At 40.4% G+C, this 13,397-nt stretch overlaps 1 protein-coding gene across 2 annotated transcripts in view; it reads right to left on the bottom strand.

Moving 5' to 3' along the window:
- Positions 1-103: 103 nt before the first annotated feature.
- The window catches only part of LOC121826547 (C-type lectin domain family 2 member D11-like), a 43,533-nt gene continuing 30,239 nt past the window's right edge, over positions 104-13,397 (bottom strand). For both annotated transcript variants that reach the window (XM_076566029.1, XM_076566030.1), the window contains exons 2-5: positions 10,108-10,233; positions 8,506-8,681; positions 7,814-7,920; positions 104-6,931 (exon numbers count right to left, since the gene is read on the bottom strand). In XM_076566029.1, the coding sequence (XP_076422144.1) occupies positions 6,787-6,931; positions 7,814-7,920; positions 8,506-8,681; positions 10,108-10,233 (554 nt within the window). In that variant the 3' untranslated portion in view covers positions 104-6,786. The remainder of the gene's footprint in view (positions 6,932-7,813; positions 7,921-8,505; positions 8,682-10,107; positions 10,234-13,397) is intronic.

The following is a 13,397-nucleotide window of genomic DNA, read 5'->3' as shown; positions in this document are numbered from 1 at the left end:
TTAATATATATATTTAAAATGATGTTATCCTAATAATTGGCAACAATACCCTTACTAGACACCACATGCTAAAACTAAAAAGGCCAGTGCCAAGAATGGTTACTTCGTTTGAGTATGTAATTTAATGAGCCAAACATTACAGGCTATTGCCATTGCTCATGATTGCCTTCCAGACATGAAAGTAAAATTCTACTGCTAAAGACACTACATATTTCAATCACAGAACATGGAAAAACAAAACTGGTATTGACCCAGAAGTTTCATCCTACTGAATAGCTTACATTGTTCTGGAAAGGGCTATAAATGCTACCAGAGGAGAAAAATAATCATCAATTAGACCCAATTTTAAACCATGCAAGTTACAATCATGGATGGCCTGGCAAGACATGTCCACTAGTGCAATAGTGTTGCAAACACCATAGGAGTCACCAACCACTTTCTGATTGGATTTAAGGCCTGCTCTGGAAGATGAAGCCCAAAGCTGGAACCATTACTGGGCCAAGAACCCAATAATGTGTAGCTAGACAGATCAGTGCATCACTCGAACCTCATTTGAGAAGCTTCTATTTGCAGCAGATGGTAATTAACACAAAGACCCACAAACTGGACAAGGTGTAGAGAATAAGACACTATAGAATGCTCAGGTCTGAAAGGAACATATATACTACACCGCAACTCCCTGTGCTCAGGGGTCATTGTAGTAATGAGAGTAGAAAGAATGTAAGAGCCAGGGGTGGTAGATGACTACAAAGAAACAGCGTCTTCTGGACAGAGCAGGACAGATGCATTATGAATTCACAGCAGTTGTGGCAGCATGCACAAGACTTGTGCAAACCCAAACCTGATAAAATTTCAGCATGGAGGTGTTGTTTAGACATGAAATCTCACCCCTCGCCATGGAGCTATTGGCAGTCAGTAGTTAGGTGCTAGGAAAGGGGGAGAAATTTTTCTTTAAGAACGCTGCCCTTGGAGAGCCAACCATGCTCCAGATGAAGCCATAGATCTGGGAGTGCTTGGGCAGCATAAACTGGTCTCAATGGGTTTTGTTTGTTTGTTTTAAAGACACAAAGGTGAGTGAGTAAGGACAGATCAGCTGGAACTAGGGGTTGTGGAGAGTGTAAATAAGATCAAAACACACTGAACAAAATTCTCAAAGAATAAAAAGGAAAGTTTTAAGAATAAATTTGATCGATTTGAACTAGGGGAAGATACAAATCCCAAATTATTTGGATTTTGCTTCCGATAATGCATGTGAACCATTTGTTTTATAGCTATAGTCTACTTTTTCTTTACTTGTGTGAAGCCTTGTCTCTCCCTGAACCAGATTGGGGACCAGCAAGCCCTAGGGATCCTCCTATCTCTGTCCCCTGTAGACCTGAAATAACAGAAGTATAAGGAGAGCCATGCTTGGCTTTTTAGGTGGCTGAGAAATGGGAATTTCATTTCAGATCTTTGTGTTTGTACAACAAAACTCTTACCCACTGACCCACCTCCCCAGCCCATATAAACCTAAGCCAGGCATGGTGGCACACTCCTTTAAAACCAGTACTCAGAAGGCAGAGGCAGGGAGATCTCTGAGTTCAAAGACAGCCTGGTCTACAGAGTGAGACTCTGTCTCATAAAAGAGAAAGAAGAAAGAAAAAGATTGATTTATTATATGCTTTTTAAATGATTCATTTAACTACTGGTAAATTCTGTTGCCTATAAAAAAGTTGTTTGAACAGCTCACTGTCAGCTTGTGGGGGGATTCCTTAGAAGGGCCAATGCTCTTCAAAACTTACTGTTCCTTTCAGAATTATTTCCACAGAGCAATGGAAGAAAACTTGTCATGTATTTACTATGAGCCAGATGGAGACACTGCTAAGACATTTTCCTGGGTCATCTCATCTGAATCTTAGGAGTTGGAATGAGTAGACCTATTTTTTTTTTCATGTGTACCACATACAAGATTATTGGCTCAGCTAAGGTCATACATCTATCAAATCCTCTGTAGGTTAAGTTCACACCAGATAATGATATAAAATAATTATTTTAGAAATATAGCTTTCTTTGTCAGGAAGTTAGTTGAAACTAACCAGTCTCACAGCAAAAATTGTGAGAATATGGTTCATTCCATGGGTCTACTTCGAAGACTTCTCTTTTGAACATACAGCCAGTCCCTGAGGATGTTTTCTACCTTTCTATTCAGATGCAGGAAGTAAAGTAGATGGCAAGGAAAACATTTGTTAGGGCTAAATGAAGGGGGTGCTGAGAAAGTCATTTTCTAGAATAAAATATACTTGCATTCATCTAATAAACAATAACACATAGACTTAAAATAAGCACAATACATTACTCAAATGGTATTTGTAGTTTAATAATGAAAAGCAGACTAGATGGTGTGGTGATGCCAGCTACTTGAGAAGGGCCACAGGTTCAGGTCAGGTGCCAAGACCCTACAAAATTAAAATTTACACAGGGCAGTGGTGGCACACACCTTTAATCTCAGCAATCATGGGACAGAGGTAGAGAGGCAGACCTCTGTGAGTTCAAGGCCAGCTTTGTCTGCTTCTCTGACAGCCAAAGCTACACAGAGAAGAAAAAAGAAAATTTACAAAAAATTCTGGTGATTACAGGCTACTTTTGCAAAGCCAAAATGCCAAAAAATGTTTATAAAAGATAAATGGAGAAAAGAAGAGAAGGCTGGAGAGATGGCTCAGCAGTTATTCTTGAAGAAGACCTGGGTTCCATTCCTAGTGCCCACTCACATCAGTCTATAACTCCATTTCCAGGGAGCTGATGCCCTCTGATCTCTGCCAACTAAGGTGGTGCATATGTATATATATAAGCAATAGACAAAAAGAAGTAGATAAAGAAGAGGGAGAGGAGGGGATGAAAAGATCAAGAGATGCTTTGTAATCTGTTATTTCGCCATTTTTGGGAGAGTAGCTGCATCAGTATAATGCAGCTACTCTCTCAAGGTTTTAAATATGTTGTTTTTAGGACCCAATAATATGCACACTATACACTGTTGAGAGATTAAGTATTAAATGCTTCAGGAGTTTAACTAACTGCCATTTGATATGAAATAAATCCAGTCAAATGGTGAAACTAAAATGGCATTTATTTATAAGATGTACTTAGAACAGTATAACTGGAAACAAGAAACTGAAAACTGAAGTAGAGAAACATTTTGATAGTGTCCCTAAGGATATTATCAAATGTTTTTAATTGCAGAGTATAACGTAAATCTTAGTTTTAAATTCTTCTGTATGTTGGAATAAATTTTGAAAAGAATGTGTAGTGTGTTCCCTCAAATTAGGGGATGTTGCCAATGGATTGTTATCTTCTCTTCTTCTCTATCAGTATTAAAGCATTCTTATACTTTCAGTCCCCATTTGTGAGCCTGTGACCCTCCTGTTTCAATCCTTAAGTAGAGATGGGATTGCAGGTGTGTGTCAACACACCAGCCATTAGGCTTTTCTTTTTCTTTTTTCTTTTTTCCAAAACAGGGTATCTCTGTGTAGTCTTGGTTGTCTTAGAACTCACTATGTAGACCAAGCTGGCCTCGAACTCACAGAGCTCTGCCTGCCTCTGTCTCCTGAGTGCTACAATTAAAGGCATGTGCCACCACTGCCTGCTGCTTTTCAATATTAAATTCCAAGGGCAGGTGCACTTTGAGGAACTCATTTTGGTGGTCTCATTGCTGTGGATATCACTTTGTACAAATAAAATGATGATTGGCCAGTAGCCAGGCAGGAAGTATAGGCAGGACAAGCAGAGAATAGAATTCTGGGAAGTGGAAGGCTGAGGCAGAGAGGCACTGCCAGCCGCTGAATGAGAAAATGTTAAGATACTGGTAAGCCACGAGCCATGTGGCAACTTATAGATTAATAGAAATGGGTTGATTTAAGATATAAGAACAGTTAGCAAGAAGCCTGCCACGGCCATACAGTTTATAAGTAATATAAGTCTCTGTGTGTTTACTTGGTTGGGTTTGAGCAGCTGTGGGACTGGCAGGTAAGAAAGATTTGTCCTGACCCTGGGCCAGGCAGGACCAGAAAAACACTAGCAACAGTCTCATAAATTCAAAAGGAATGCCTACACACCAAATTCATATCATAAATCTGGAGTTCACTAACATTAATTATACTTTAGGCTTAAGTGTCAACTTTTATTTTAGACTCATCTATGTTCTTCTAAACCCCTGTGTGTGCAGTTCTCCAAGATGGTTTGTAGCACGAATCCTAAAAGTTCTTATTAATAAAAACAAACCCAGAGGGGAGATGGCTGTGACTTGTTCTGCTTCTCTGACCTTCCAGCATTTACCCCAATACCTCCCTTTGCCATTTCCTTAGCTGATTCTGTTTCCTCAGACTGGAAGCCTCTGTGTACTCATCTGAATGGATCTCAGCTGAACTGCTGCTAAAAGCCTAAAAGCTTAACCAGGCTCTAGTTCCTGGTTCTCACACCTTATATACCTTTCTGCTTTCTGCCACCCCTTCCTGGGATTAAAGGCATGAATCACCATGCCTGGCTGTTTCTAATGTGGCTTTGAACTCAGAGATCTAGACGAAATTTCTGCCTCTGGAATGCTAGGATTAAAGGCGTGTGCTATCACTGCATAAACCTGTTTAATATAGTGCCTCTTCTGTTCTCTGACCTCCAGATAAGTTTATTGGGGTGCATAATATATCAACCACATATCCCCTTTTTTGTTTAAAATAAAAAAGTTTTAACAGATAAAAGCATATATGTACCATATTTCCCCTTTTTTGTTTAAAATTAAAAAAAATTTATAATAGATACAAGAATATATATACCATATATACAGTCAAGAATTACATTAACAATGTCTAGTCCATTCACATTTGACAGATTTAGACAAAAAACTCCATTATATCATTAACAATGTCCTGTCCACTAATATTTGACAAATTCGGACAAAAATTTTCATTTCTTATCCTATTTAAAACAAGTAGTTCCTTTTTAAAAGTATATTCAATAATCTACCTTTTATCTTATCATATCCATATTCTCTCTTTTTTTCTTTTCTGAGTAGATTCAAGTCTACCTTTTATCTTATTATTTCTATATCTTCCCCTTTAAAAAATATACCTTTTCATCTGTGTCTTCTTTTTTCTTTTTCTTTCTTTTTTTTTTTTTTTTAAACAAGAACCCTGAATCTAATCTTCTTTGTGGAGCTTTTTTTTTTTTTTTTTTTTTTTTTTTTTTTTTTTTTTTGACTATTAACAATTAACCACTTGTGGGCTGGAGAGATGGCTCAGTGGTTAAGAGCACTGGCTGCTCTTCCAAAGGTCCTGAGTTCAATTCCCAGCAACCACATGGTGGCTCACAACCATCTGTAATGAGATCTGGCGCCCTCTTCTGTCGTGCAGGCAAACATGCAGGCAGAACACTGTATACATAATAAATAAATAAGTCTTTAAAACAAAACTAACAACTTGTAATCAACCATCATAAATAATGACAATATCCATAAATCAAATCACCAAAAAACTGCCCACTTCACCTCTTGAGAATGTGGACATAGTTTTCTTAAAATTATTTCTTGCTGCCTGGGGGTGAAGGCATCTTTAGGGGACCCTGAAAAGAAAATTTGGGGGTGTATTGTCAAGTCTTGACCTGAGAGAGGTAGCTGTATCATTTGTTGTCCGGTCTCTGAATAATGCAAAATCGCAAGGCTTGTCTCAAGTCCTTATTAGAGTAGTGAGGCTGACTCATCTCAGTTAGCCATCTCAAAATTGTCCTGAGCAATTTGTAGTCCAAAGCAGATCTTTCAGTGGTGTTAATCTGCTTAATGGCTTTAATGATAATCCATGTGGAATCATCATTGTGGGATCCCATCATCCTTTTGAAGATTTCAAAGTTGCTGTTAGGTGTGGTCATGTTTCCCTGCAGATTTTTTTTGTTGTGTGTGTGTGTGCCTCCTCTGTGGTTTGGAGTAATCGTAGTCTGATAAATGTCTGTCTCTCAGAACCACAAAGTTCTTCTCTAGAAGAGAATATCTTCACAACAACCTCTCCCCACCATTTGCCTCACCAAAATTCTCCAAACTGACCTTTGTGGATGCTTTCTTGTAACACAATGGTCCTGGCAATTGTTCTCTGAACAAGCAGAGGTAAACTGCTGCATCAACACGATGAGAAGCAGCTTGTAGCTCAGAACAGAAGCCATGGTCCCGCCACCACTGTTTGTAGATCAGCCTGGCTGCAGCTTCTCCTCAGAAAGCCCCCTAGGCTGTCCTCAAACTCAGGATCCTCCTGCCTCTGCTTCCTTCAGCAAATCCCACTAGAGTATGCCACCACAACTGACAATGTGTAGCTCGGGTCTGATCTGTGGCCCACAAAGCCACAGGCAAGTAGCAAGTTGGGTGCTAGATGTAGCATGAATCTTAAAATGTCTTATTAATGAAAACAAACCTGGATCCAGATATTGGGATGAGCACTGGAAGATCAGAGAAACAGAACAAGCCACAGCTAACCTCACCTCAATAACTTCTTAGCTGAACTTGTTTCCTCAAACTGGAAGCCTCTGTGTCATCATCTGAATGGATCTCAGCTGAACTGCTGCTAGAAGCCTAAAAGCTTAACAAGACCTAGTTTCTGGTCCTCATGCCTTATATACCTTTCTGCTTCCTGCCATTGCTTCCTGGGATTAAAGGTGGGTGTCACCATGGTGGTTTTCATTTATGATATGGAGAATTTTTGATAGCAATGTTGGCAAACTATTTGGGATGGAGCAGCAACTGTAGATGGCAGGTTACAAAGCACCTCTTGGCAAAGACTAGAAAGAAGAAAAAGGGATTCGGCACTGAAGTGTATAGCTGTTGGGCTTGCTACAGATACATCTCCTGTCTGCATAGACCCGGGCACTGCTGATGCCATTGTTGTTCAGGTAAGCATGTTCTTCCACGCCTCGGATGGGAACCCTGAAAATAAATCCAAAACAGTAAATCTGTAGAGCGCAGAACTGCATTCGCCCCCGGCAATGAAATCTTGCCTGTCTCCACTGCTTGTAATATGAATCAAAGGAAGGCAGAGCCCAGGAGGAATCATCTGCACGAGATTTACACCTAGTGACTTTTATGTTCTCAGGGTTTGATTCGAACACCACACCTTTGTCATTTGCCCATGTTGAACCCTGAACTGTGTGTACAAAGCATTGGACTGGTGCTTCTTGCCACGTTCAAATGAACTACAGCCATGGGTGGCCTCACTGAGGATGATTTTCAATTCTGTTTTGAAGCATTTTACATATGGGGAAACCCACTTCTTAGTAAATTGCTGAAAGGGCTTTAATGTGGACAAGACTGGGTCTGTGATCTAACATTCCAGTATAATGGCTCCGTTCAAAACAGCTATGCTCACATCCAAGAACTGTCTTGGGTGCGCTCTGATTACAAGACGTCAGAGGAGGTTTCCGATGTCCTTAGAGTTTCTGCTTCTGTGAACTGGTGCAGCCATGCACACAGTGGACTGATGAGCCTCAGGCTAGCACTTCTGCAGTGGCTTCCTGAGGTTTCAGAGCCCTCATAGACCATCTGAGATTCTGTCTACATTCCAAACAGGGCATTTAACAACAAGACATTTTAAATTGGTGCAGGAGCAGACAAGAGCTACCTCAGATGCCATCATCATGATAAAGATTTTGAGTAAAATCACACTAAGTAAAGGTTTTAAAAATGATGCCGAATATACCTCCGAGGCAGTATCATTGGCTTCACATGCCACAGCCTTCATCTTTCATAACCACAGCTCACACAAACACAACACATGAACACAGTAGAAGGAAAAGTGGTTTTAAAACATACAAGCTGTTATATTCAGTGTTGTCTGTCCATCTCCAAGGGTGCTCTGGTGAGTTCCTGCGCAGGCCAATCCAGTAGTCAAAATTCCCTTTGTATCTCTTCAGGAAATTCTGTCATAAAACATGCAAAGCAAATATATGTGTGTCTCTGTTTCAGATGACCCTTGAGTGTCCCCACCCCACAGCTTCCTCTTTAGATGACAGAAGGGTGTAACTGAGGGACACAGACTTGGGAGCTATAATAGCCCTCAGTTCTCAGTGGATCCAGTTGACAGCTATAATTCATAAGTACCTCATTTGAGTTAAAGTACTGATTTTAATGGCAGATCCCTCCGTGGTTGGGGTAGTTTCTGGTTAAGCCTCTCCTTGCTGTTATTAACAGTTATCACCTTCAGGATGCAACATATGGTGGCTTGGAGCAAAATCCTCATGAGACCACGAGGTATCTCAGTAAAATGGCATATCTGGGGTTCCAGATTGACTATGAGCACTACATGAGAGAATGTTTCTTGAATGTCTGTCTCACGGCTCCAATCAGAAGTATCACCATCAGCAAATGACACACACTCACATGTTCCCCATGTCTCCATCTGTGTGGGGTGGGATCCTTCCTCGGCCTCATCTTTAACCACTCTACCTCAAGGCAATACACATTCAACAGAACAAACAACAAACCAATTCCCGGTCCTTTCTTACCAGCTCCTCCAGGCTGTCAAATCGAGCTAGCTGGGCCTCCCGTTCCATGCAGAAAGTCTGGCTGAATGTCCAATTATTTGTATTTTCAGAAAAATAAAAACATTTACTCCCAAATCCAATCCAATCTCTTGGGCAAGCAGCATAGGTATTTTTGATTGAGACCTGTTCTTTCTTTACTAGAATTTGGACAATAAAACGAATTATAACAAGAATTGGCATAGCCTACTAAGCTCAGCTGTGAGGTGTGAATTTGACTGTAGTTTTCCTAACTGATCTGTGGAAATCCTCTCCTTAACATGATGGTCCTTTATCTAAAAACATCCCATCTAGGGGCTGTGCCCCAATCTCTCTGGGTGCTCACAGAAAATAGAGCTCCCAGGAAGTGAATTTCTATATCATCACTTTTTTGTGCTTTATGATTATTCACTGCAGTAGGAGTTGCTAGAGCAACAAGCACTCTGTATGGACACCGACTTTGACAGTCAGACTGATAATTGAGGTAACAGGAGGACTATTGGGAAGGTTGTATACACAGTGTGGATGTGTTGACTAAGGGATTGTTCATATCTTGGAATACATTGCTGGCTTGTTAGAGAGCACAGTCTGCCATAGCCTAGCACCTTTCTCTACAAGCTCAACAATATAGAACTCCCTCGCCCTCCAACAGAACTTCCTGCTCTCTACCTGACCTTGTCTGGAGGATGTCCCAGGGCCTGGAGGACTGACCTTGTCTGAAAGCTGTCTCTAAAACCAGATGCTTGCTTCATCTTTAGCTTGACCCTTAATACAGATCCCTGCTAAGAAGATTTATGCTAGGAGTTCTGCTATAGGACCCTACTGCCACATGCCAAGCCTTGTGATAGTAGAATGCCACTTAACACAAATTAGGGTTTGTCCCCAGGTTCCCCAATCCTATATATTCCTTATACTCTGGAATAAGTTGAGCTGATTCCCCCAAGTCTGTCTCTGGGAGGCCTCCCTTCATCCATGCCCATGGGCTGCATACAAAACTTTCTGTCACCTCTTCTCCATCTTTCCCTTCTCAACCTGATGGCCAACAGGCTGAGAGGGAAAGAGGCCACCCCACAGATGCTGACAGTACAAGACCTCTAACACTATTCTAAGAGTGTGGTACTAAAATCCTTTAATTGATCACTTCAAAAACCTTTCATTAAATACTTTCAAAATACAGTTGAACACGGTAACTAAAACCATGGGTAATGGCGAGAGCTGCTGTATCTTCCTGGCCATATTACTCTTCTCTGTCCTCATACTTCCTTAAGGTTCCTCCTTTAGGTATTGCTCTCCTTGTTCTCCACCTTGAATAGTTCCCCCAGGTGGACATATGTCTCCTGCATCTGTCTAGAGGTTGCTGAATGCCATCTTCCCATGGATGCTGAGCCTGGCCTCCTGTGCACACCACAACCTGTGCTGTTCCTTCACTGCATCTTCCTGCTAGACTCAAGTTCCCAGAGAACAGGAATTTCCAGTGTTTTTTCTCCCCAGCTCTCCCCACAGTGCCTGGCTCACAGTGGTCAGTAAGTCTAAGTGACAATGTGGATGTGGACAGAACACTGCAGAATCTGGAGATGAGTCACTCACCTGACAATGCAACAGACAGTGCAATTACAGCTGCAGCGAGGACGGCGATCACTGTATAGCAGCAGTAGAGCTTAGCAGGGGACTCAGGGTAGACGATCCTGAGACATTTTCCTTGGAGCTTTTTACCTGAAAATATAAATATCAGAACATCAATCTCAAGAACCTTTTAGGGAAAAAGATAAATTTGCCCAGAATCACCTGTAGGTCTGGCTTGTACTCCCCTGTTGCAAATGCCCTTCACAGAATTTCTTGGTCTATAAATGATCTTTATCTCTCACTAGAAGAAAGAGTAGAAAAAAGGGAAACAGAATTGTTGCCAAGGAGTCTTGCAGTTATTGAACCAAGAGCCAATGAAGGAGCAAGAAACAGAAAGAGTCAAGATTAGGATAAAAAAGAATCAACAACAAAAAAACCACCCATTGTTCTCATTCCATAAGAACAGACTGGCTAGGACTGAGGGATCAACAAGAGACTGGATAGCTGGCTGAGAAGTTAAGAACAGTTGTTGCTCTTCTAGAGGACCCAAGTTTGGCTCCCAGCTCCTACATGTAGCAGCTCATGACTGCCTGTGTATCTCCTGCTCCAGCCAAAGAGACAGACATGTTGGTACACTTGTCTGTTTCCACTGTTAAAGAGGTAGAAGCTGGAGAGTCAGGAGTACAAGGCCAGCCTTGACTACATAAGGAGGTTGAGGCCAACTCAACCTCTATGACTACATAAGGATCAGTTTCAAAGAACCTAGTAAGTAAATTAATGAACACACACATACATGTAATGGAACATATTGACATAATTAATGGACGAAATATGGGAGCATTTTAACAATTTTTTCAAAATCTTGTGAAAAAAAATTAATATTAGTCCAAAATAACAAAAACTCTCTACAAGTTAGGAACTGAAGGAACTCTTCTCAACACATTTAGGGCATTTCAAAGAAAAAATAAGACATTTATTTATTTTATTCATTTTAAACTTATTTTTATTTTATGCATATGGTTGATCTGTCTGCATATATGTCTGTGTTGCAGAATATTTGTACACTGTGAAGATGTGTCTTTGCTAAGGGACAATCTGATTGGTTTAATAAAGAGCTGAATGGCCAATAGCTATTTAGGAGAGATAGGTAGGATTTCTGAGGAGAGAAAGGAAGAGGAGAAGAAATCAAGATGCCAACAAGACACTGAGAGAGTTGGACATACAGAATGAAAGAAAGGTAAAAAGCTACAAGGCAAAACATAGATTAATAGAAATGGGTAAACTCAAGTAAAAAGAGCTAGTTAAAAACAAGCCTAAGCTAATGCTAAGCTTTCACAGTTAATAAGAACTATGTCATTATTTGGGAGCTGGAGGAACAAAGAAAGACTCGTTACATGTCTGAGCATGGTGTGCATGTTTGATCTACAAGGAGACCAGAAAAGAGTGTTGGAACTGGAATTACAGACAGTTATGAGTGGCTGTGGCTAAACCTGGGTCCTCTGTAAGAGCAGCCAATGCTTTTAAGCATGTGCCATCTCTCTCCAGGAAAAGATAACTTTCAAATTGCATGAAAATGCAAAAGAATTAGTCTAGCTGAGCAGTTTAGAGAAGAAGAAGAAGAAGAAGAAGAAGAAGAAGAAGAAGAAGAAGAAGAAGAAGAAGAAGAAGAAGAAGAAGAAGAAGAAGAAGAAGAAGCTAAATTTGCAGAATTGACACCACCTAATCACAGAGTGACAGAAACAAAGACATAAAATGTACTGTTTTGGCCAAAGTGTAGGTGCATAAACCAAAAAAACAAACAAAAAAAATAAAACAACTTGAGAAAAAAGTCAAACACGTGGGCCTGACATTTAACTGAGTTGGACATATCTGGGGAAATGAGGTTTGATGGGGGAATGTCTTTCTCTATGCTGCGAATAGGTGTTGCTCTGAATGGTTGATAAATAAAGCCATTTGGCCTATGGCAAGGCAGTTTAGAAGTAGGCGGGAAATTCAAAGAGAGAGCCAAGAAGAAGGCAGGGAAAGATGCCAGTGAGCTGCCCTAGGAGCAACATGTGATGGGACGCAGGTAAAGCCACGGAACACGTGGCGATACATAGATTAATAGTTATGGGCTAATTTAAGATATAGAGCTAGCTAGTTAAAAGCTTGAGCGATGGCCATGCAGTTATAATTAATATAAGCCTCTGTATGTTTACTTGGGGGACACAAGTGGGAAAGATTTGTCCCAGAACACCAGCAGGCTGGGACACAGGAAAACTTCCGGCAACAGAGGTTGCTGCATACCATTGTCCCAGAAGGCTGATCTTTGTGCACACTGAATGCTCTTACTTCTTCCTGTGTGCGCCTTCTGCCTATACACTGAGACAATCTGTATCCATGTGCCAAAAGCTCACTTTCTTCTACCTCCTATAAAATGTTATCCAAGCATGAAGCCTAGGACTATAAAACTATCTGAGGAAAAGAGAAAAGAAAAATCTCTGTGAACTAGTCTTGAATAGAAATGTCTCAGGTATAATACCAATATACTTATCCACCTTATAGAAAATGGAACACTTGGATTTGGGCCTAATTAAGAAAACCTCTTCTCTGAGTCCTGCAAAGGGAATTTGAAAAACAATTTTTTGCAAGACATAGATCAAAAAGAAGTTGTATCCCAAGAGTTCTGAGAATTCATCGATTTTAAAAAAGAGAAAGAGAGGAAGAATTAAAGTGAGTCAAATACTTGAACACTGGCTAACAAAGATCGTGCATTAAATATGCTCAGTGTTACCAGGTTTGAGAAAAGACAGTTGAAAACATCATCAGTTTGTTAAAATGAGAATACACTTACTATATGCCCTGGCCCTGCTACCCACATATTCCCCCAAGAGAAATGAAAACCCATGTTTCCACTAAAAAATAAAATCTACATGTGAATATTGACAGTAACTCTGGAGATTCTTGTAAAAAAAAATGAAAAAAAAATTTAATTCACATCTTGCAACAAGCCAAATATCATCCAACTTTGACAATGTAAATCAGTATTACTGAGCAGTGTGGGTAGGACATTCAAAAAGAAAAATTGGAGCATATGCTTGCCCCTAACCATCTCTCACACTGTCCAAATGTTTCTTAGGCTTAGGTCATCAACAGTTCTAGAGCAGTGAGCTACAAAAACAGCTGTCCTGAGCCTATCTTGAGAATCTGATCACAGAGTTATGGGTTTTGTTTTCTTTTTTCTTTCTTTTTCCCCCAGTAGCTCCATCTGTCACTAAATTGTTTCTGCTTGAGCTAATCTAATCCACAAGTTTTCCCATTAGCTTTTCTTAATC

This window comes from Peromyscus maniculatus, chromosome 3 (assembly GCF_049852395.1).
Source record: "Peromyscus maniculatus bairdii isolate BWxNUB_F1_BW_parent chromosome 3, HU_Pman_BW_mat_3.1, whole genome shotgun sequence".
Taxonomy (NCBI): domain Eukaryota; kingdom Metazoa; phylum Chordata; class Mammalia; order Rodentia; family Cricetidae; genus Peromyscus; species Peromyscus maniculatus.
This window is presented reverse-complemented; position numbering and strand designations above follow the sequence as displayed.